Below are 20622 nucleotides of genomic sequence, written 5' to 3'. Positions count from 1 at the left end.
GTACATAGTTGCCGATCACTATTTGAATGTTTCGTCAGATATTGAAGTAGTAAAGCAGTGTACGCTATGTGTACCAGGCCTGAAAGGGTTAACTTCGCACCCTGCGCGTCATTATTGTGCCATTTACCATCATCGCACCAACCCTATTTCAGGTTTCATTCGCCGTGTCGCACATTATTTTAGCGAAGTGGATTCGCAATCACTAGACTGCGAATCTTTATGTAAGTTTAAATCGTTAAGAATATAATTAGAGAAATGTAATTGACAAACAGCTTTTCCTAGATACTACTGCAAAAACCCTTCGGATATATCATAAATATTTTCGTATTGCGTGAACTCCGTGCAGTTTGCAACTTTTGGATTCTCTATAAATGTATAGGAATTCGCGGTCTAGTAATAACATTGCTATCCCACGGGACAGCCTAATATTTCACCGAACGAACACGACCCGTTCTATCGTCCGCGCGTTTCGTATTCCGCACGGGCGCGCCAAGGGAACAGACTTGTTTCGTCCGTGGAACGCGTGGCATTATAATGAGAGCACGGTGCAACGCCGCGACTCGATTATTTCATTTAATTACAGGGAACAGCGGGCAAGAAGTCACATCCGCGGTGATACACGGTTCGCGGCCCTGTTCCCTGGAAAAAGCATCGCGGCCATTGTTTCTCGTTTCCGCGCGCTCGCTCGCTTTAGGACCTATTCTCTTCTCCCCTCGGTTTTCCAATTACCTCGGGACGTATCTCGCGACGTACTGAAACGCTGTTACCAGAAATATCATTCTCGAGAACCAATCGTTCGAATTTCAAACCCTTTTCCCGGCCGCGCGTGTTCTTTCCCGAGTTTCAGGTTTCTCGGGCATTATCGCCAATCGTGCGGTTCAAACATTAATCACACTCGTTAAGAATTTTTCGAACGTTACATTCAGGTTTTATTAACATTCCGGCGAAGTGTGAGTCAACCGATTTGCGAACGCTGTCGAGGGAAATTGCATGAAATGTAAATGTTCATGCGTCACGCATGAATCGAAGAGGTTTTCATACGAGTGACGGGGAATGTTTGAGTTACAATATTTATCTTTTATCTTTCGTAGAAAACATAACTAGAAGCAGTTATTAATTACTCGCAATCCTTACATTACACTGTTAACAACTTACTTTATCGAACATTTGCATTCAACGGCAATCGTCTTACGCGTTATAATTATTTCCAAACGATTCAGAAGCATCCGTCATCGGTGAGCATGGCACAACGTGTTAACCCATCGCAGCCAATCAAGAATGTATTTGCGTTTAAGTCTTTAGCCTTGCCAACACAAGTATCTTCATTACTTGAAACGTGTTTTACAAAGAAAAATGAATTGGAAATACAAATGAGATAACATTTATCACTGTTACGAAAGAATCAGTAATCTGTACGAAACGCTCGAAAGTCTCGCGAAAGTCAGCGCGTTAACGTTCCCAGAAGCTCCAGAAAAGATCTGCAATACCAAAATTATAAACCGGTGATCCTTCCAAATTCTCGATCGAAAATCCAGGTCTCCGAAAGAGAAAGAAAGGAAAACGAAAATCGGCGAAAAAATCGGAAAAGAAATTTCTGGCGTGCTCGGGCCCGCGATTTCCATTGAAATCGAAATAAACGCGTGGCGTAGCGGCGTGTATAATGCGCTCAACGCGGATACTCTCGCAAGAACGCCCGTGTAATTTCGCTGCGATTCCCGGTAGCGTTTTCCGGCCACCGTTGTTCCGATCTTAATCTATTCCGGAGCCCGGTCTATTATCGGCGCGCAGGGGCCCGGCTCGCCGAAGAGAGAACCGCCGAGAAAATTAACCGGATTCTTTACGAGTTCAATTAGCGGAAATTTCTAAGTTTATGGGGGGAAATGCTGGTCATTCCTGACCTGGCCCTCACAATAAAGCGCCGTCGCGGCTAAGTATTTATCTATGGGATTGTGTCCTTCGGTGCGTCTTCGGAGCAATCTTTCGAATGTTCTTTATTTCTCGGAAGGATCGAGTAAACGTTGCTCTAACGTTTCGTGTTTACGTTAGGTATTATTAGGTCGTGTGATATGAAATGGATTTTTCTTACTCATACATGTTTCTACTCCTGTTCTCGTTGGTATTCCTTTGTTTCTCATATAACCTGTTGAATAGTTTCATTATCGATTATCGGAGTAACTTTTCGCAAAGTTCTTCCGAGTTGTATGTAATAACTGTTTATCGTTTCTTTGAAACATGGACACCGCTAACATTCGTGTGATTTTCTATGAGTTCAAACGTGAGAATAGTGCCGCGAAAACTGTTGAAAATATAAACGGTATTTGGAGACAAAATTCATCAAGATTTGAAATTAGCAGCTTCTGTGACTTTAGTTTCCGCGGATCGAGCCAGTGGTTCGCTAGGGAAGCGATGGAACAAAGTTAAAAAACAAGTCTTGCAGCGAAAATGGTATTCAAAAGAATAATTCCACGTGGAACGTTCAGATGAACGGTTCGGTGTTCAAAACGTTTAATTCTGAGGTGAATCATTCGGTGTTTACGACATTTGTCGAGCCGTTTCGTTGAACTTCCGACCGCGAGTTCTCTCTCGACGTTCGCGACGGGTTCTGTAACCGTCGGCTCTCGTCGTTGTTTGCTAAATACATAGCGGGGAACAACCGAAGTGCATGGAACGCGTGAATTGCGTAACGCAATTACGGACGAGAGGAGACATTCCGTTGCTCAACGCCGCCGTAGGCCGTACGCGTGCTTCGTTTTCAAAAGTTCAACGAAAGTCGCGTCGCCCGGCATGGCGTACAGATAGCACGGAGAACAAATTCGAAGTGGGAAGAGGAGGAGATCAAAGGAATCCTTTGGTAATCATCGAATATGGTAACTCGTACTAACGTTTCCTTTGAAAATCCTTTCCAAAAATTCCAAGATGGATCCGTTTCATTATACCTTTCCCCGGTCGTTTTTTATCCGAAGAAAGAAACTTCGCCATTTCCATTGCAAAAGACCAGAACCAGAAGGGTCGAATAAGGTTCTAAAATTAGCAGGAGAATTCCATATCTCTACTGTGAATTATTCCAAATTATTATGTTATATACTGTTCCAAAGAAATTTCAGGAAATACACCGATAGTCTCGATAGGATTCGCACGAAGATCACGTCTTCTTTCGTGTCTCAAAAGATAACATGTCTCTCCCGTTTCCCAAACAATACCAACATCAACACTTAGGGCCGCTCTAACATATTTGGCGGCCTACTAAGAATAATGCGCTCCATTCATAATAAAAAACAGGGGAAGAGACTGACCAGTGAAGTTTCACAAAAGCTTCAGAACTAGAAAATGTCAATACATTACTAAACAAATAAAAATATGACATCCATACGAAATTCAAATAATCCATACGAACGAAAACAAACGATATAAACAAAAAACTATAGTAACTTACTACATATACAACTTAAACATTTATTTTAGCTTTGTAAATAAATCACCCTCTACGGACAAACTACCTAATTCACTTAATTTACTCTGTCTCAAATAGCACAAACAATTCTTCATTCCATCAACTGCCGAGACAGATCTTTCGCTACAATTTCTAGCAACAATACTTAAAAAAACCTACATTACCACCCCAAAAAGCTAGCACCCCCATAATCAATTTAACCCTACGGTAGCTCTATCGATGTCTCTCTCTCTCCAGTTGCCAAAAGAACTCCAACGTCCAAACGAATCAGCCGCCGATAGTCCGCAGTAAGATTCCAAAATGAAAACGACAATCCCATGAAAGATTTGAAAGCCCTTCCCGTCTGAAACGCGGCTGGCTGCACCGTAGTCGGCGCGAACGCGAGCACAGTGGTCGAAACGAAGCAGAGTCCGAGGTGGCCCGGCCGGCAGGCCTGCCTGCCTGCCTGCCTGCCTGCCGGCCGGCCGGTGTCTCCGCGCGCGTTATTTCCTTACGTAAGCGCTGCACAGTGCACGGGTCGTTGCTTCGTTCTGTATGTCACCGTATGGCGCGCACGGGAACACCAGTCTGACGGCATTCCATCGTGATTTGCGAACGTTTCGGTAAACGTTCAGCACACCCGTGGTCCCCGCGGTGTTTACGTCTGCCCGGCACCGAGGGAGGAGAAAGAAGAACGCTCCTCCGCCCCCACCTCCATCGCCTCCTTCTTTTTCTTCCTCTTCTTCTCCGCCCGTGTCTCCCCCCCTCCCCTTTCTCCCATTCGCGGCCCCCGTTCGCAGGAATTCCGAAAGGAACCCGTGCCCGCGTCCCGAGGTGCGCGAGCAATATCGACCGTGATTTCGTGGAATCGGAGCCGGATTGCTTCGATTACGATTTTTCGCCGAGGCCGGGTCCTCTCCTCTCCTTTTTCGACACGTGTCTCTCCGCGCGGCGCGGCGGCGGCGAACGCGGCCCGGGGACCACTACGGCTTCTTTTTAGGTGAAGGCCAATCGAGAATCCTCCGAGCTGACGCTCGGAACGCGCGGATCTACTGGGTGTCCGGTAATTATTATTGTCCGCTCCTGTGTCTGACCATCGACCCTTTAGTTCCTGGTGGTGTCGCTTCGGAAACGCGTCTTTCGATGTGAAACTCGAACCAGTTGATTAGCCTGGAAGCTAACAATGTGAAGTTGATGCAGTGATTGGCAGCTGTGTTTTGATGACAGAATAGCAGTGTTTGTATTCATCTCTGTTAGCAATGACGAGATGGTTCACGTATGTTGTGGGAATAGATGTATTTGTGGATTTTAATTTTCAATTAGGGTTGTGGTGAGCGAACTGTTGAGGTAAATGTCTGTTTCAGGGTAGGAATATGGGTAGCTTGTTGTTTACTTTTCTGTAAGGGTTTCAGCAGGGAAGTGAAATTGAAGTGAGCTTGTTAGGTTGTCTTCAAATGTTTATTCTATCGAATTGCAGTCGATTTACGAATCCACTGTAAATGCGTAAGAGCCCGTAGTTATCGATCATTCAACCTCTAGAAGTCTTGTTCAAAGGATTTCTAGCGCGTCACTGGATGCTATCTAATGTGACGTTGCTCTGAACATTGTTTGCGCTCTTTAGCCGCCGTGCGCGTACTCTCGCCGCTTTGATTGGGTTGAACAGGTCGGGATCAAGTTCTTTGGACTCTCCTCTGGCGATCAAATTCGAGATCCAGCTGACGAACAGTCCTACTGCGAAGCTGATCACGGATCCGATCGGGCAGTACCACATGTAGGAGATGCGATAGAGGTAGAAGTACGAGTCGTCAGTTTCCCTGAAACGGAACGAGATCGCGGCAGTGAAAGACTGTTCAATGAAGATTACTTAATAATTACATTGAAAAATAACGAGGATAAAAACGAAATTAACGAACAAGTATTCTTCTAGCTAACCAAATCTTTCCTAAACAGTGATTCTGAAACGGTCAACGATAAAAAGAGAATAATACTCCAAAATTCAACCGTTTCACACGCTACAAACTTTCCAATATTTTACTCAGAAATATCAAACAACGTTTGTACACAATGTTATGTACCAAAATAAATAACGATGATCCACGAGTAGAAACTCTTAGCAGAAGTACAAGAAAATTCTGCTTGGTAGACGATATCTCTAGGTCAAATGCGACTCGGGGTTGAAACGGTTGAGCGAGCGAACAATCGCGAGTATACAAGATCGGCGAGTTAACTCGTCGTTTAGCAGGATGGGAATAGCGCAGGCTTGCTTACCGGTGGTCGAAACGCGAGTCGAGCGGTTCCATGTAATCGTAATACCCAGTAGCGTTGCATCCCGACACGGACACGTCCAATTTCGGAATCGGTGGTTTCGGTTGACCGAATCCCATCCACAGGGAGAAAATGAGACTGGTCAGCAGACCAATCACGGCCCCCTTTTGATTGCCCAACTCCGTAAACATGCCGAGAGTGAACAGGCCGAACACTGGCCCGCCAACGACACCGAAGATCGTCAGCGCCGCTTGAAGGAGCCCGCCAAGGTAACGTCCCATAAACGCCAGCGCTATGCAGGCCACGCCGACCACGAGGGCCAGGAGCTTGCTGACGATGATCGATCCGGTCGCGGTTATCTCCTTGCCGCTGTACACATTTCAATTATACAGGCCGTGTCTAAACATACAGCTTGAATCTCGGACCACCACCCTTTCGCGCGGTCGACTTCTCTCACGCCACTAACGCTAGAACCACCGAGCACCCTTGTTCTACGATATCTTCCTCAACCACGCTCGAAACTTGAGTTCCACTATTTACAATTTACTAGGAAGACACAAGAATTTAGAGAAATAGTACTTAATTCGCGTAGAAACAATGAAATCACACTGATGTTTTTTAATTCCATTCGAAACCTTCGATGCGATATCGTCAAGCATGGAGTTAACACGTTGGTTCCAGCGCGTTCACGGTAGCTCAAATAAAATTCAATTCTCGCCTGCTCTAAGGCACATCAGAAATTTCCAGCGTACAAAGACCTAAACCGTAGGCTGTCCGGCGTATCAACGTATCAACTTCGCGCTGGAAAGTATCAAGTTAGCCGCGAAACCGAGAAGTCGAAGTGTTCGAATGTCTCGTTGAAAGTAGACTCTGTCACAACCTCCTGCTCAAGGGTTAACAATCTAAAGCTACTTAAAACCGAGGAGGTTTCCGAGTTAGCTCCGAATCTCGTTCTGTCCAGCACGGGACGCCGCCGCCCACGTGCTGTGAGCCACCCTGTACGCCGCGGCTCGTTCGTATTCATCTATTCGTCTGGAACTCTAGACCCATCTGCTCACTATTCCTCTTTCCACCGGTATTAAACATTTAATTCCCTATGCCCCGATCCTCGTTCCTTCTCTTTCTCCCTTTCTCTCTTTCTCTCTCTCGCTCCTCGAGAGACTCCCTCTTCCCGCGCCCGTCGTCCGGAGTCCGAGACTCGGTAATTGACGAGCTGATCATAAGTTCAGTTCATTCCGCAATTTTACGACTCTCACCTTATACGGTAAAGGGGTTTGATAAAATCTTCGAGTATAACGGCGGCCAGGGAATTCACCGTGGCGGAGATAGTGCTCAGCCCGGCGCTGAAAATACCGGCTATGAACAGGCCGGGTATCCCCGGATATCCAGAGAGCATGTCCATCACGTAAAGCGGCATTAATTGATCGTTCGAGTTGATCCTTCCGATCGTTAACGGGTCACAGTCGCGGTATTTCGTGTAGATCGCCAGCCCGGAGAGGCAGAGGCCCAGGGACATCACCGAAGTCAGCGGCCAACTCCACCAGAGCGCGGCCTGAGCGCCGGCCACGTTCCTGGAACATACGGGGCACCGCGTGAATATACCGGATTTATCGGCGCTATTATTAGGCTGTTGTGTAAATTCAATCTGTTTATTGCTCGTTAATCCATTCGTGCCAACGGGACACATTTTCCAGCCGGGAAAAAGAACGCTCAGCCGCCGGGGCTTAAGACCATTTTAATTGCACAGTTTGTTGCCCCGCTCGGCTTTAAATTCCGCATCCCTTGTACGCGCTGCGTACAGCATGATTCAAGCGTAGCGTTGCGAGCTGGTTCCTCCGTTCTCCCTTTCTTTGTCTCCTTTTCGCATCCACACCGCGCGTGATTTTTCTCGCGTTCGGCGCATTTGCTTGGAATCTTCGGCACGAGTCTTTTCGCGTTCTATCGCGTCGCTGTCGGATGCCGCCGTAATGGCGACACCGAGCTTCGACGTCTATAATCGAAAGCTACCGTCGAATAATTGTACCATTGGAACGAGAGATTGACGCGCTTCTTTCTTTCCTGACGTTTAAGACTTCCTTAAGTAATCTAGTTCGTCGCGAACAAAATTTTAAGTTTAACAAATTCACCGCGAGGGGTTGAATCTTGCAATTTCAGTTATACACTGGTTCTTAATGTTCATCTCGGATTGAAATACATTTAAATGTATGTTCATTGGAAATGGTGATAGTTACTTTTCTTGTTCCCGTCCGAACGATTTATAGTTTATAATGAAAACAAAAAAACCTTCCGCCACCTCTGATATCGCGTATCGGCGGATTGTATAATCCGGCAGCGGCTAGCTAATGTCGCCGTTGCCTCCTGACGAGAGAGAAGATGCTAAAAGTCGCGTCGCGAGGCGGACAGGGACGACTTATCGAACGATCGCCTACCGTCGGAATGCACGCGAGATGCGTGATCCTGATAACGTCGCGCGGGGAAAATTCCTTCGTCTCTCCGTCGTCACGGTACTAGGAAGAGAACCCGCGACGACGACGATGTATCCTAGAAAGAACGCGACGGCGAACTCGATACAATGATCCTCTGAGGATTACAGCGCCGTCCAGCTGCGTTATCGCTACGATCATCGCTTCTTCCGCTCGTTCGGGACGAAAACCGAAGATTGAAATTAAATCGCGATTCCAGTCGGTAGATGTTCGTCTACCACCGACGGTTTGGCCGATGAATGCCGTTCCAATAGGTCAGTTTTCATCTTTTCTCATCTCTTTTTCGATACGACTATGCTATTCGTCGATATTGTTACACGTGACGAATGAAAATTATGAAGAATCTTGTATGCCAATGACTCGCCATACTTAGCCAAACTAAGTTAACACAGAAGTTTAAAGAGAGCAGCTATTGAGACTTTAATTGATTTACGATTCAGTTTGGGTATTACTAAATCAGTTTAATCATTTCTCAGTGAAACATTCGTTATATTTTTAATAACTGCGAAAAGAATAAATCCGGAATGGGTCATTTTGACCCGTTTAGTAGTTTTAGTGTTAAGTAGTAGTCATAGAGCTTAACGAAATGTAGAACTTTTCGAAGGAAGTGGATAGAAGTATAGAATCGTATCTTTCTCACGAGGTAAACGGCATTTTTAACTCAGTACAGAGATATAATGCCGCATTCAGTGATCTTTTATAAGAACGATAAACCCATTACGTCGAGTTAATCGGTAGTACAGCAAATAAACCAGTTCCATTTTATCGAATTGTTTATGCGGAATGCAATAATAGTAATAATATTAGGTTCTAATATTGTAACCAGCCTGTTTCGTAACGTTTTATGAAACAGAACATTTTTATAGTTTCTGTCCAATGGGAGCAACTTTCGAGAGCAGTTGCCACGGTTGCGATTGCTCGAAAGCAAAGTTTGGGAGCTGTTTTCAGTTGTAAGGGCGACAGATTCTATAATGAATGTCTGTTAAATACACAGCGCGAGTTGTTGCATAGTTATACTTTCGACGGTGAAACCTCGGTTGAAACTTAGAAGTGATTTAGATTAAAAAATAATAAACTTCAAACACCTTTTAACCCCTTGCTTTGCAATTTACCAGGTCTCGCCTATCTGGAACTATTCCATCGTCAACAATTCGCTATCAAAAGCAATTAAAAACAATCAAAAATTCTATATTCATCTCATACCTGCATTTACCCCAATATTAACAATCGACGATAGAAAAACAGTGTTTAACCCTTTGCACTCGGCAGTTTTTCATTAGAAATACTTTATCCATTGATGCCGAGATAAAGACGATATTTTGTGAAATTAACTCGAAAAGAATCACACGTACATCGAGGAACAAAGCTATGTTATCTCAATGTTTCTCAAATTGATGTATTATACGTGGTATAATATTAAATATCAAATTTTATAGTTTTACTGTATCAAGTGGCGAGTGAGAGTGCAAATGGATAACTTGACCACGAAGACATATAATGTCGTTCGCCGACTTCTGTTCGATATTTTTCGTTACGAGTGTGACACGGGTTATAAGATCAGGGGTTAACATCCTGCGCTCCGAGGAGTTAATTATGGCATATCGCGGGCCGCCGATAATTCGCGATATCTCGCGGGGACACGCACAAACGGGTAGAAAGTCGGCGGTGGGTACTCACCCGATGGTTAACATTCTCTGAACTTGAACTTGGTTGGCGCCGTACAAGGAGAGGTAGGTGAAGAAACCGCCAAATGTCAAGCTCCACCAGGTGTGTCGTACCGTTGGGTCCATTGAAATGCTGAATGAACGTACATGCCATTGTCAGTGCCGATACGGCTTGAATTCCTTGTAAAATGAATGTTACACGCTCGGATGGATTATTCGAAAGTGTGCTAACCGCATCGCACGCCTCGCGCTAACAATCGACCGGCGCGTTTACACCGATCCGCGGTGCAAACGGCCGACAGGGAACCGATTCAAGATCGAACCCGGGTTATATTCTGCTAATCGCTTTATCAGTACTGTTCGTTTGTCGATTAGAATCCAAATCGAGCGGAGTCATACGGTGAAAACGACCCTTAACGCGTTGTATGCCGTGGGGGTCACTGGTGATCCCCAATTAAATGAAATTATTATAATTCACTGAATTGAGCGGTGACTATTTGACATTTCTATATTGCAAATAGTATTATCTACTTTAGTGGCATTCAACAAGATAATCGTGTAATAATAACGTAATTCAATTTAATAATTTGATATTATAGCTTTTTTCGTTTCGTCCACTTTGCTCTGTGAAATTATATGGCATTCGGTGTGTTGACGCAAGTATAATAAGGTAACTTCGAATTCGTACTCTTCGCGAATCGTATTGTTCAAAAGTTACAAAGGGATGATTCATTTCTTGAGATTCTGGTCGAGTCCAAGTGAAAAGGAACAAAATTTCATTGACTTCGCGAGTGTGTTCGTATTCCTCTAGAAAGAAAAAGAAATACGATCTACTTCAGTTAAACAGTTAACTAAAGTTTCCCCTTTAAAATTCTAGTGTGCGAAATGTCCAATGTTTACTTATAAAAACGAACCGATTTCGAAATATAGAAGCTGAATGTAGAAAGGATTGTAGGCTAATCTCCGATTAAAAATTAACCCTTCGCACTCGAAAGGTGACACTCAATTGACTTAATACAACAAAATTATAGTCTTATACATAATATCACTACTAAAACTACCGTACGAGTCAAAATGACCCATTCTTGGTTTCTTCTTTCGCGATGATTAAAAAGATAACAAATATCTCTCCGACAAATTATTACAGAAATTGACTCAGCAATACGCAAACTGAACTGTAAATCAAGATCATAACAGACGCACTTGGTGTTTCTATACAGAAATGTCAAAAAGTCAACCTAATAACTGGTCTTAGTATTTACATGGTAGTTTATAATGTCTAATAACAATATCTATAGGATTAATTTCATTTTCATTACCTAAAATATAGGATTACGGCCGTCGCAAATAAAATAAAACAAAACACCTTCATTTCTCAATTTACGTACGCGTTCGCAGTGAATAAATGTTGAGCATTTCCACTGAAAAGCTTTCGAGTGCGAAGCGTTAAACGGACGATTATTGTTTACGGTGTGATTGTCGGTAGTCGCGATGGTGCGGCGTGTCGATACGGGGGGGGGGGGGGGTATGATATGGCGAAGCCTTGAAATCGGTGTCTCGACATTCACTTGTCAAATTCTAGCCGCGATCCGGCTCGTGCGATCTCCCAGATCCGATCGAGGCCCCCGACGTTCACGGCCGCGGTGACGATCACCAAGATAACGGAGGCCAGCATCAGCAGGCTCTGAAATACGTCCGTAATGAGGACCGCCTTGATGCCGCCGATCGTCGAATAAAACGTGCAGACCAATCCTATGCCGATTACGCTCGCGGTCGTCGAGATACCTGTGGTGGCTTCCAGGGCCAGCGCCGGCGCGTACAGCACCACGCCGCTGTACATGAGGAGCTGCAGCTGAAATGCGATGCTGGCCGCCAGCCTGGCGGCCGTTCCGAAACGTTTTTGCAGGTACTGAAAACGTTGATATCGCACGGTTAGTGTTCGCGACGAGATCGTCACGCTAGAACCATATACTTACTTACCGTACCCATCAACACGCCGGGTTTCAGTTATTTCATCTCTTATTTCGTCCCTTATTTCTCTTTATTAACCCTTTGCACTCGTGTGTCATGCTAGTGACAAGACAAATTTGTTATAGAACGTTGGGAATTGCTTGAGAAAGCATCACACCTTAACCCTTCGCACTCCAGAAGTTTTTCACTGGAAATACTGAACACTTTCTAATTAGATGCGGACATTTTCTGAAATTGACTTGTGAGTAATCACAGGTACATTGGGGAACAGAACTATTTGTTTGCGACGTTTTATGTATTGATGTATTGTATGAAGTTTGATATCTAATGTTAAGAACTTTGTGTCAAGTCGATTGGCGGCTGAGAGACGTTTCTGGAGTGCGAAGGGTTGAGGGATTATAAAATTAAATGTTACTATGATAATGAATTAAATAGGTGTAAACGTTGTATTCTACCGCTGTAAATTAGTTTAAAAATAAATACGCGTTTATACCCAAGAACATTGAAAATCAATCGAGTGCAAAGGGTTAACCCCTTGACCTATGATTTCTTTGTGAACTGTGACCGATCCAAGTACTTTGTTATTGATTTTGATTATTGTTATTGATTATTTGATTTAAAGCAGATATTTTCTGCTTTGTGTTCTTTCGTTGTACCGGTGAACTGTAAGGGGGTTGAAAATAGAACTCACTTCGAAAGTGCTGGTCGTTCCAAGCTTGAAGAATATCGGCACGTATAAGTAAGCTACGAACGGCGTGGCCAATCCATAAGCGAGGTTGATTATGGCATATTGGGTGCCGTAAGCGTAATTCTCCGATGACACCCCCAACACGCTGACCGCGGACAGGTACGAGACCGTCAACCCTATCGCGACCGGCGCGACTCGCATCGATCTGTCTGCCAAATAATACTCCTAAACGATGTGGAGAAATGTTTTTCATTATTCTTCAGTACCTTCGTTTCTTTTCTTTGCTGGCTTTACTATTTCAATACACGATCTTTAAACTCTACTCATTTTTCACGTATTTTTTCCGTCATATTCGGTTGAATTTCATTGACCGAAAGTTCAGTTGTCGACAGAGTCTCAGACAGTTCACAGAACCAGAACTAGTTAATCCATTCGAAACTTGTGTTTCCTTAAAAGCCGATCCCTAGGCGCTAAAACTCGAAATTACCATTTTTACCATTACTGTTCATTCTTTGTAATCCCAAGGATCTTGATTGTGGTTGCTCTTTTAGAGATTGCCTTGATATCGATACAAACTTTCACTTTTAATTTTCACTAACTAGTACAGCGAGATAGTTTCTCGTTACTGATAACAGAAACTCATGATCTCCATTACATTCCTGGTCCGTGATTCATATCAGGAATCGGTTACGTTGATACGTCCGATAGGTTTAGCGTTAAAAAATGTTGAGTATTTCCAGTGGAACACTTCTGGAGAACAAGGGGTTAATTAACACATCAGGGGTTAATACTCACATCGGTCGATTTCTGTCTGCCACCGGTCAGCCAGTAATACACGCCGATCCCCGAGCTGATCATCAACGTGACCACGATCACTGCGTAATCCGCCGCCACCAGGGTAGCCATGTTGCTCTCCCGTCAGCCACCGAGACGAATCCTCGACGGACGTTGTGACCGCGACTGAACCGAAGCCGGCCAAGTTTTATTTATCTGTTGTATCAATTAAGAACATGACAGCTCAATCATCGCCCGGCCCGAACACGCGCGCGTTCGGCCTTTTCATTGTTTACGTAACGAGACTCTCGTACGAGCGCCATCCAGATCGATGCTACTCTATTTTCGTTTCTCAACTATCTTAAAACTCGACGTAACACCAACTTTACCAACGATTAATTATTTATTCCTCCGATTAAACGCGTAATTCATTCTCTTCTCGCCTCAGCCTTTTCATTTTAAGAGGATAATCCCGGCGAAGTTGCCCTAATTTTCTTTCGAACACATTTAAATGGAAACTGAAAGAATTACGACCCCAGATTTAGTTTCTAAATGATCTTTTATTATTTTCGTACAAACTAACCGACAGCAATTGAGATTACAAATGGAAAAGCATCAACTGTAATTGTAATTGCGTCGATTGTTTATGCGAGATAATTGAAATGGCCATCATCCCTGTAATTACCGTGTATATTAGTTGCATTCGTCCTGCGTTCAACGTGCATGCTCGTCATTAGTTGATTTTATCACACATCCCACGGAAGATTTTTAAATCTAAATTCCACGATTAACTGGTGGAAAAGAGAACGCGTTCCGATAAACATCGGCGCAGCCTGATTCGGTCAGGTGTTCACGGCCGAGCGCGAATAGTCTGGTCCCACTCGTCCTCTTTCTAACGATCGTCGCGTTATCGAAGCCCGAATCGTCTCGTTATCGAACTCGGACGCATTCCGCGTATTCCGTATCTTTATTTCCTAGCGCGAGATCCATGCGCGCGCCCATTTTGATAACGCTTCGAATCGTCGACGCGTGCACATCGACTCCCCGCGAAACTGTCGCGTTTCTCGAGTCCATTTTTTCGAGTTCAGCCTTGAACCCTGCTAAGCACTGTCTTTTTCAACCCAATCACGGTTTCACTTTTTAGCACTGTTTCGTTGGTTTGACCCCTTGCCCTGTGATTTATTTCTGAACTATGATCGATAGAATTATCGTTAATCATTTATTAGGAAAAGAAATAATTGTGATGCTTATTTTACGTCTACCTTTACTCAGAAGGTTAACGATTAATAATAGAAAAGCAATGTTTAATGTATATTTAAACAGAATAAACGACACTTAGATTTTTCAAAGTCAGTTAAGAATTCTCGTCGCGAGTCTGACACGATATTACAGATCAAGGGGTTAATCTTTCATTTAGCCGTAGTAATGAGGAGATAGCGAGGTGCACTCGATAAAACCGGTGCATGTGAATGATTACGAGTTTTCACAACACAATTCACGTATATTTTACTACCACAATGCAAACAGATTAAATGTATAGTACGTAGTAAGGAGTTTTTGAGAAACAAGTGCTCGCTTTAGCGATCGAGACGATACTGTCCGTTAAAAGGTCGAATTACAAGGTTCCGAGGCGAGTACTTGTGATGGCTACAGGTGTAGCGTAGCCTTCAGATAACGCGTTGATATGTATATCCCCAAATCAGTCGATCGACCATTGAGAATCCGAAACACTTATCTCAATTTTATTCAGAATACTCTAAGTTCGATAATGGTGTAAGAAAATCGTAAATAGTCTGCGGGTCCCTACTATTTCCAATGATATTTCGAGTGCATGGATAAATTGAGGACCGTATCCCGGTTAATTTGCATTTTGGTGAGATAGGATTTCGGAACGAATTGATCTCTCTTCTGTCCACGTTGTAGCTCTACGTTCTCCGTCGTGTTTTTGTCAACTTTATGTCGATCAAGCAAGCAAAAGTCGTTTCTTTTCCTGTTTGTGTTCTCTATCTTCCCCGTAATTTGTTTTCATGGGTGCTAATCGATAGTACCACAAGGCCTAAAGTCGTTTAAGCGCGGAATAAAGAAAGAGACGAATAAATCTCACCTAACGCTCGTCGCCGAGGAACGCCGCGAGCCGAACGTTTCGAGGCGGAGGATGGATATAGTTCACTGATAACGTAGATACAAGTAATGAATTTCCAATTGACGAACGATATTCTTTGCCGAGCTTTTATCTACGACTGTTCGATAGAAGTACCGCCTAACTGGATGCCAATGTCGATTACCGGGACTTTATCGGGTCGGCAGTAAGCCCGAACTCGTTTCGAGAATAGAATTACTATTGTTGACTGGAGATATTGCTCGAGGCGTCGATACAGTTTTGTTTCCTTCGAGCGTATTAAGAAAGTTAATACCGATCGTACGTTACAATTATGTTCCTGCACTTCTACCCGGATGTTTCGTGAACGAAAATAATTAAATCTAATATTTGCCTGTTCAATTCGAGATCACGTGTTTGTTTCTTTTCGGTATTTAAAGAAGAAATCGAGTTCTCTTTATGTTGTTCGAGGTAAATTAAATCGGTCGACGCATTAGAGACACGGTTCAGTGGTTTCCGTTCGAAGTGAACACGAAGTTTTTCGTTCGTTTCGAAATTTTTGTGAGAATTCGTTCTCGAACACGCGAAGATCAGCTGGGTCGCAGGAAGCAGGTTACGTCGGTTAACGTTGTCACGAGATTCCTGGCAAAAAGTCGAAACCTCTACGGCGTTACGAAATGAAATGAAAGGCTTCGAATTACGGTTATTAAGCACGCCGGAAATATTAAACGAGGGACACCGGTTAAATGGAAACACCTAATCAAATGCGCGTTACCGGACATTTCAATTTTTCGAGTCAAAAAAGAACCTGTTCACCGCGAATGTTCCTCCGTAAATGTAATCATTATATTTCGTTCATCATTATATTTCGTCATTATGTTCATCTTCCTTTCTTCCTTTCCTTAACACTAAATTACCACTACAGTCAACGATAAATCGAGAAGCTTACATAAAACAACACTTTACCGTCCCATTGAATCTATAATTTAACAAAAAGCGTTTGCAACATCAACGAGAACATCTACGTAAATAAAACTGGAATCAATTTCGATGAAAGCAAACTTATGGGAGTAGTGTCGGCCATTCAATCGAATGGGTCGAATGAATTTACTATTACGTCGATTTTCCAACGCTATTATTATCAGATTCGTGGCGAGCAGCGGATAAATGTCGGTTGTTAAGATTACAGTTACGCGGTGTACCGGAAGTACTAGTTGTCGCGTGCTTCGTCTGTTCTAATAGCAGAGTCCGCGTGTTATTTATGAAATTATTGTATTTCGAGAACACCTTCGGGAATTCCTGGCCGTCTAATCGCGCCGGTAAACGTCGTGTCTCAAGAAAGATCGCAAGGCTTCCTCATCCCGTGCCAGCGACCTTCTCGAGGCCCGCAACAATGTCACGAATTACGAACAACGTAGAGATTTTCGTCGTAAACTTTGTTATCGGAATCGGGGCTCGGAACGAGCGACACGCGGCGCGGCGCCATGCAGGCAAGGTCTTAAAATTACAGTTACACGCGATGCCGGAAGCGTTACGCGAAAGACACTTGCCGCCAGATAATGCGTCTCGTCAAACGGGAGAAGACGTATCCGCGGAATGACGGTAATTTCGACACGCGTTACGAAACTCGAAATATTCGTCGGGGAAACGAAGGAAGGTGAAGCGAGCTGCAATGTTATAGAAGGTGGAAGGACTTCGGAAAGATTAGAAGAGAGGGAGAGTATTTCGTCCGTGATCTACCTAGTGGACTCATCAATAATGCTTTTTGCCTTACGGGAGGACTGTAGGTTTTTTTGTTCTTAACACGTTGACTGCCACGTTGATCACCGATGGCCGGAGCTTTCAAATTACTTGATAGTAATTATAATTTGTCGGATAACTAATGTCGAACGAAAATATTTCATAGCGTAAATTACTAGACAACAGTGTGACTCAAGCATTGCGATGCCAAATAATAAGTAACTGTTCTTCTTTATGTTTGCTACCAAAGAATAAGTGATGGATAAAATTCTTAAGGTTTTCGTGGCAACGTGTTAACCTCTTGCGCTGGAAAGACGTGCTCGCACGTTGAGACATTTTTGTTTCAAAGTTGTCAATGATGTCTTATATTCATCGATAGTCTTGTTGCATTACACATACTAGATTGTTTTCGAATGCATCACCCGATACGAAATTATGAATAAACAAGATTAGTGTACATATCTGCGTGAAATAGGTAGAAACAAAATTCTTCGCGCAAGACATTGCCAGATATCTCAATTAATTTCCCGAGCAAGAGGTTAAATCGGTGTCTGATTGGTGGTTACCTAAAAGAGAAGAAGAATTGCGTCGGATATGCTCCTGTAAAATTCTGAAACAGAATGTAAGAGATAGCAGGTAATTGCGAGGGAGAGGATAGGTTGACATGCATGAAGTAAGAAGTAGCAAGGAAGTTTTCGAGAATCCTGCATGCCAGAGATGCAGGGACGAGTGTACGAGGTTTGCAGATGCTATATATGATGATACATGTATATGCAGATAATATAACGAGTAAGAAAGGTGCCGCTACAAAGGTTTCGAGAATTCGTATTATCAAGTCTTGATGCAAGACGATGCAAGCGACGCGGGAATCGATTCACCGATTGCGAGTGTAATTCACTGAAATCCAAGATTTATAGAAATAACGTTTACCTGAATGTGCTAGTTCATTCGGAAATTTACATGAAAATCCGCGGCGCATCGAGTTCAACGAGATTTCTGAATGAAGATAATAAATAGATGTCGAGTCCTTTCGGAAGGGCTAATTCTTGACGATGCAATTAGAGAAGTAGAATCACGATCGAAAATTTTCCAATAATACTGCCATTTCGTTCTCAATACCAAGGCATTTCCACCGAGAAGGAATTGTCTCCGTCGTTCCATCGTGTGCAACCCGACAGGAACGTAAATCCGCGCGAAAGCGGCGCGTGATCGTTCGATTTGAATGTGACTTATTCACGAATGAGTTTAGAAAAGTCGGTATCCCCTTGAGGTTCTCGGTTATCGCGTTATCCGGCTCCGCGACGAGCGGCGGGGCCCGCGTGGATTACAGTTATAAAGTGTACCGCAAATATTAAGTCAAAGACCGTAGATATCGGATCTCTCGTAGGTCCCGGCGGTCTTTACGGTACCGGCGACAACCATTTTCCGCGTGGTATCGTGTAATGCGTTGTTTGCACGACAATGGCTTCTTATGGAGCCCTCGCGCTCGCTCGGCTATACAAACCTACGCGGTGAACGTGCCGCGCACGCACTTCCGCGTTCCCGTATCCTTTAGCCGAGAGCGCGGGTGTCTGTCGCGATTATCGACGAAATAAATTCCACGGCAACCTATGGATCTTTTCCCCTTCTTTTCCTACTTCATCCTCAGCTTCTTCTTTCCTCTCTCTTCATCCTCGTCTTCAGTTTCTCCTTTTCTCTCTTCTTCGTTTTCGTCTTCGGCTTCTTCGCCTTCTTCTCTTTTCTTCAAAGCGGCCTGCGATAGCATTGAAAGAGGAATGAATTCGGTAAGATTAGGCGATAGAGGGTGAACGAGAGGATTTAGGAGTATAGGATGTTCTTTAAACCAGTGCCTGATTGGTGGTTACCTGAACGGCGAATTACCTCAGGTATGTTTCTTTAAAATTCTGAAACAGGATATAAGAGATATTAGGTAACTGGGAAGAATAGGTTAGATTGACACACCATCCATAAAGAAATTTTCGGAGAGCATGTCTGAGACGCGGAGATGAGTATAGGTTTAAGGACGCAACGTACGAGTAGGAAAAGGATTGAGTGGAAGCGAGATCCTAGATGTCGGTAGCCTTTTATTGGCAGAATAGGAAAGACATCGTCACATCATCTTTATTTTCCGTTTCTTCCTCTTCGCCTTTTTTTTTATTCTTTTGCACCTATCTCATCTTTTTGTTCCTCTTCTGCTGCACCATCTCCTTATCCTTCTTCCTCGTCGTGGTCTTCTTCTTCCATGTCCACGCGTTTTTTCCCCTTTTCCAGGGCGCATTAGAATAGAATGCTGGAGGCGGCCCGACGCGTTCTGCATTCTCGAAAACGCGCGCGCGCCAGCCCGCGAATCCACAAACAGAGATAGGAACGCGGTGCTCCCGGTCAACGCGTACGCGCCGATCACTTCCGAGCAATAAATGTTATCTCCTTAGCGAATCGTTTACGCGTACGCGACGGGAATATACCTCATCCTCATAAATCATTTCAGCCCGCTCGCTCGACTGCTCCGCGGAAAATATCAGTTGCGAGACGCGGGGCGAGAGAGCGCGTTAAGCGGTCCCTGTGTTTTACTTTCGCGATACGAACACCTTCCGATTTATCGACGCGGCAACCTGCGAATTGCTTCTGGAATCGGAGACGCGATCGTCGTTCGAGGAATCGCTCGATTATCGACACAGTGTTGCATCGCGGAGGAACTTTGTGTGGACGATGACTGGAAGCTGGAAACGTTCGCTTCTATGCTGAGTTGTCCATGATACGAGTCATTCACTTGCTAAAGTCATGAACTCCGCAAAAGGAGGGACAGAAACATTTGATGAAGTTGTGTACTCGTTGGAGCTGACTTGACGTCTATCGAAACATCGATTTGTTTATATCATTATTTGATTATATTTCTCATCGATTACGCGCAACCGTATCGACGAGCAGCAAGTGAGCATCGAAAGTGGAATGAGAACAGACTGATCGCCATCAAGCAATCTCTCGACTTTACTTGAAGTATCAATTCTATATTTCACCATTGAAATTCGAAAAGAATCGAAAAGTGGAGTTAGCGGCTTTGAACCTCGCACGACTCACATTCGAGACGAAAGATGCGATAGATCTTTGTTCCTCGTTGCGCTAAGTGTATCGCGCTGACCTGTCTAATCCTAGAAAGGTAAAACACAGGCCAGTACATTCGATCGAAGATAGTTCCTGACGCGCACCGTTCGACGGATGCGCTCGGCGATCAAACGATAATGTGGAACAAAATGGTGGGATGACTCAGTACGATTTGTCGCGGGAATACGCGCGTGCATCGACGGAATCCAGTACGCGTCGCGGATTTCCCAGGAACGTGAGCATCGCCGCGCCGCGCCGCGCCGCGGCGATAATAAATTTTCCGTATCGGCGCGTCGTTAACTGGAAATCATTCTGCAATTAAGAACAGGTTATTCCGCGGATCGAATCGATTACGACCTAATCATCCACTCCTGTAATTTGCCGGCGGATTATTCATAAATCCGTGC

At 44.1% G+C, this 20622-nt stretch overlaps 2 protein-coding genes across 8 annotated transcripts in view; one reads left to right on the top strand and one right to left on the bottom strand.

Moving 5' to 3' along the window:
• The window catches only part of LOC116429692 (protein expanded), a 120445-nt gene that overhangs the window by 40352 nt on the left and 59471 nt on the right, over positions 1-20622 (top strand). The gene's annotated exons all lie outside the window — the stretch shown is intronic.
• Positions 4885-15523, bottom strand: LOC116429750 (putative sodium-dependent multivitamin transporter). Of its 3 annotated transcripts, none has more exons than XM_076371369.1 (8): positions 15380-15523; positions 13297-13491; positions 12505-12726; positions 11411-11751; positions 9856-9975; positions 6952-7266; positions 5699-6064; positions 4885-5244 (listed from the first exon to the last, which is right to left on the bottom strand). In XM_076371369.1, exons 2-8 carry the CDS (start codon positions 13405-13407, stop codon positions 4998-5000), a joined length of 1722 nt encoding a protein of 573 aa, XP_076227484.1. In that variant the 5' UTR covers positions 13408-13491; positions 15380-15523; the 3' UTR covers positions 4885-4997. The 3 variants fall into 3 exon arrangements, with proteins under 3 accessions (XP_076227484.1, XP_076227485.1, XP_076227486.1); XM_076371370.1 differs by lacking the exon at positions 15380-15523 and adding an exon at positions 13961-14856; XM_076371371.1 differs by lacking the exons at positions 12505-12726; positions 15380-15523 and adding an exon at positions 11823-11912 and having other exon boundaries at positions 13297-13416.

Source organism: Nomia melanderi, chromosome 10, assembly GCF_051020985.1.
Source record: "Nomia melanderi isolate GNS246 chromosome 10, iyNomMela1, whole genome shotgun sequence".
NCBI lineage: Eukaryota > Metazoa > Arthropoda > Insecta > Hymenoptera > Halictidae > Nomia > Nomia melanderi.
Note: the sequence above shows the minus strand (reverse complement) of the source record. Positions and strands in the feature narration are given on the sequence as shown.

Bases quoted from the DNA above. Each gene is read 5' to 3' on its own strand.
- LOC116429750 (XM_076371369.1), bottom strand. From the start codon at position 13,407: ATGGCTACCCTGGTGGCGGCGGATTACGCAGTGATCGTGGTCACGTTG. The intron at 11,752-12,504 runs GTGAGTTCTATT...CAACGTTTTCAG, and splicing joins GAACGACCAGCACTTTCGAA to TACCTGCAAAAACGTTTCGG. The intron at 6,065-6,951 runs GTGAGAGTCGTA...AAATGTGTACAG, and splicing joins AAACCCCTTTACCGTATAAG to CGGCAAGGAGATAACCGCGA.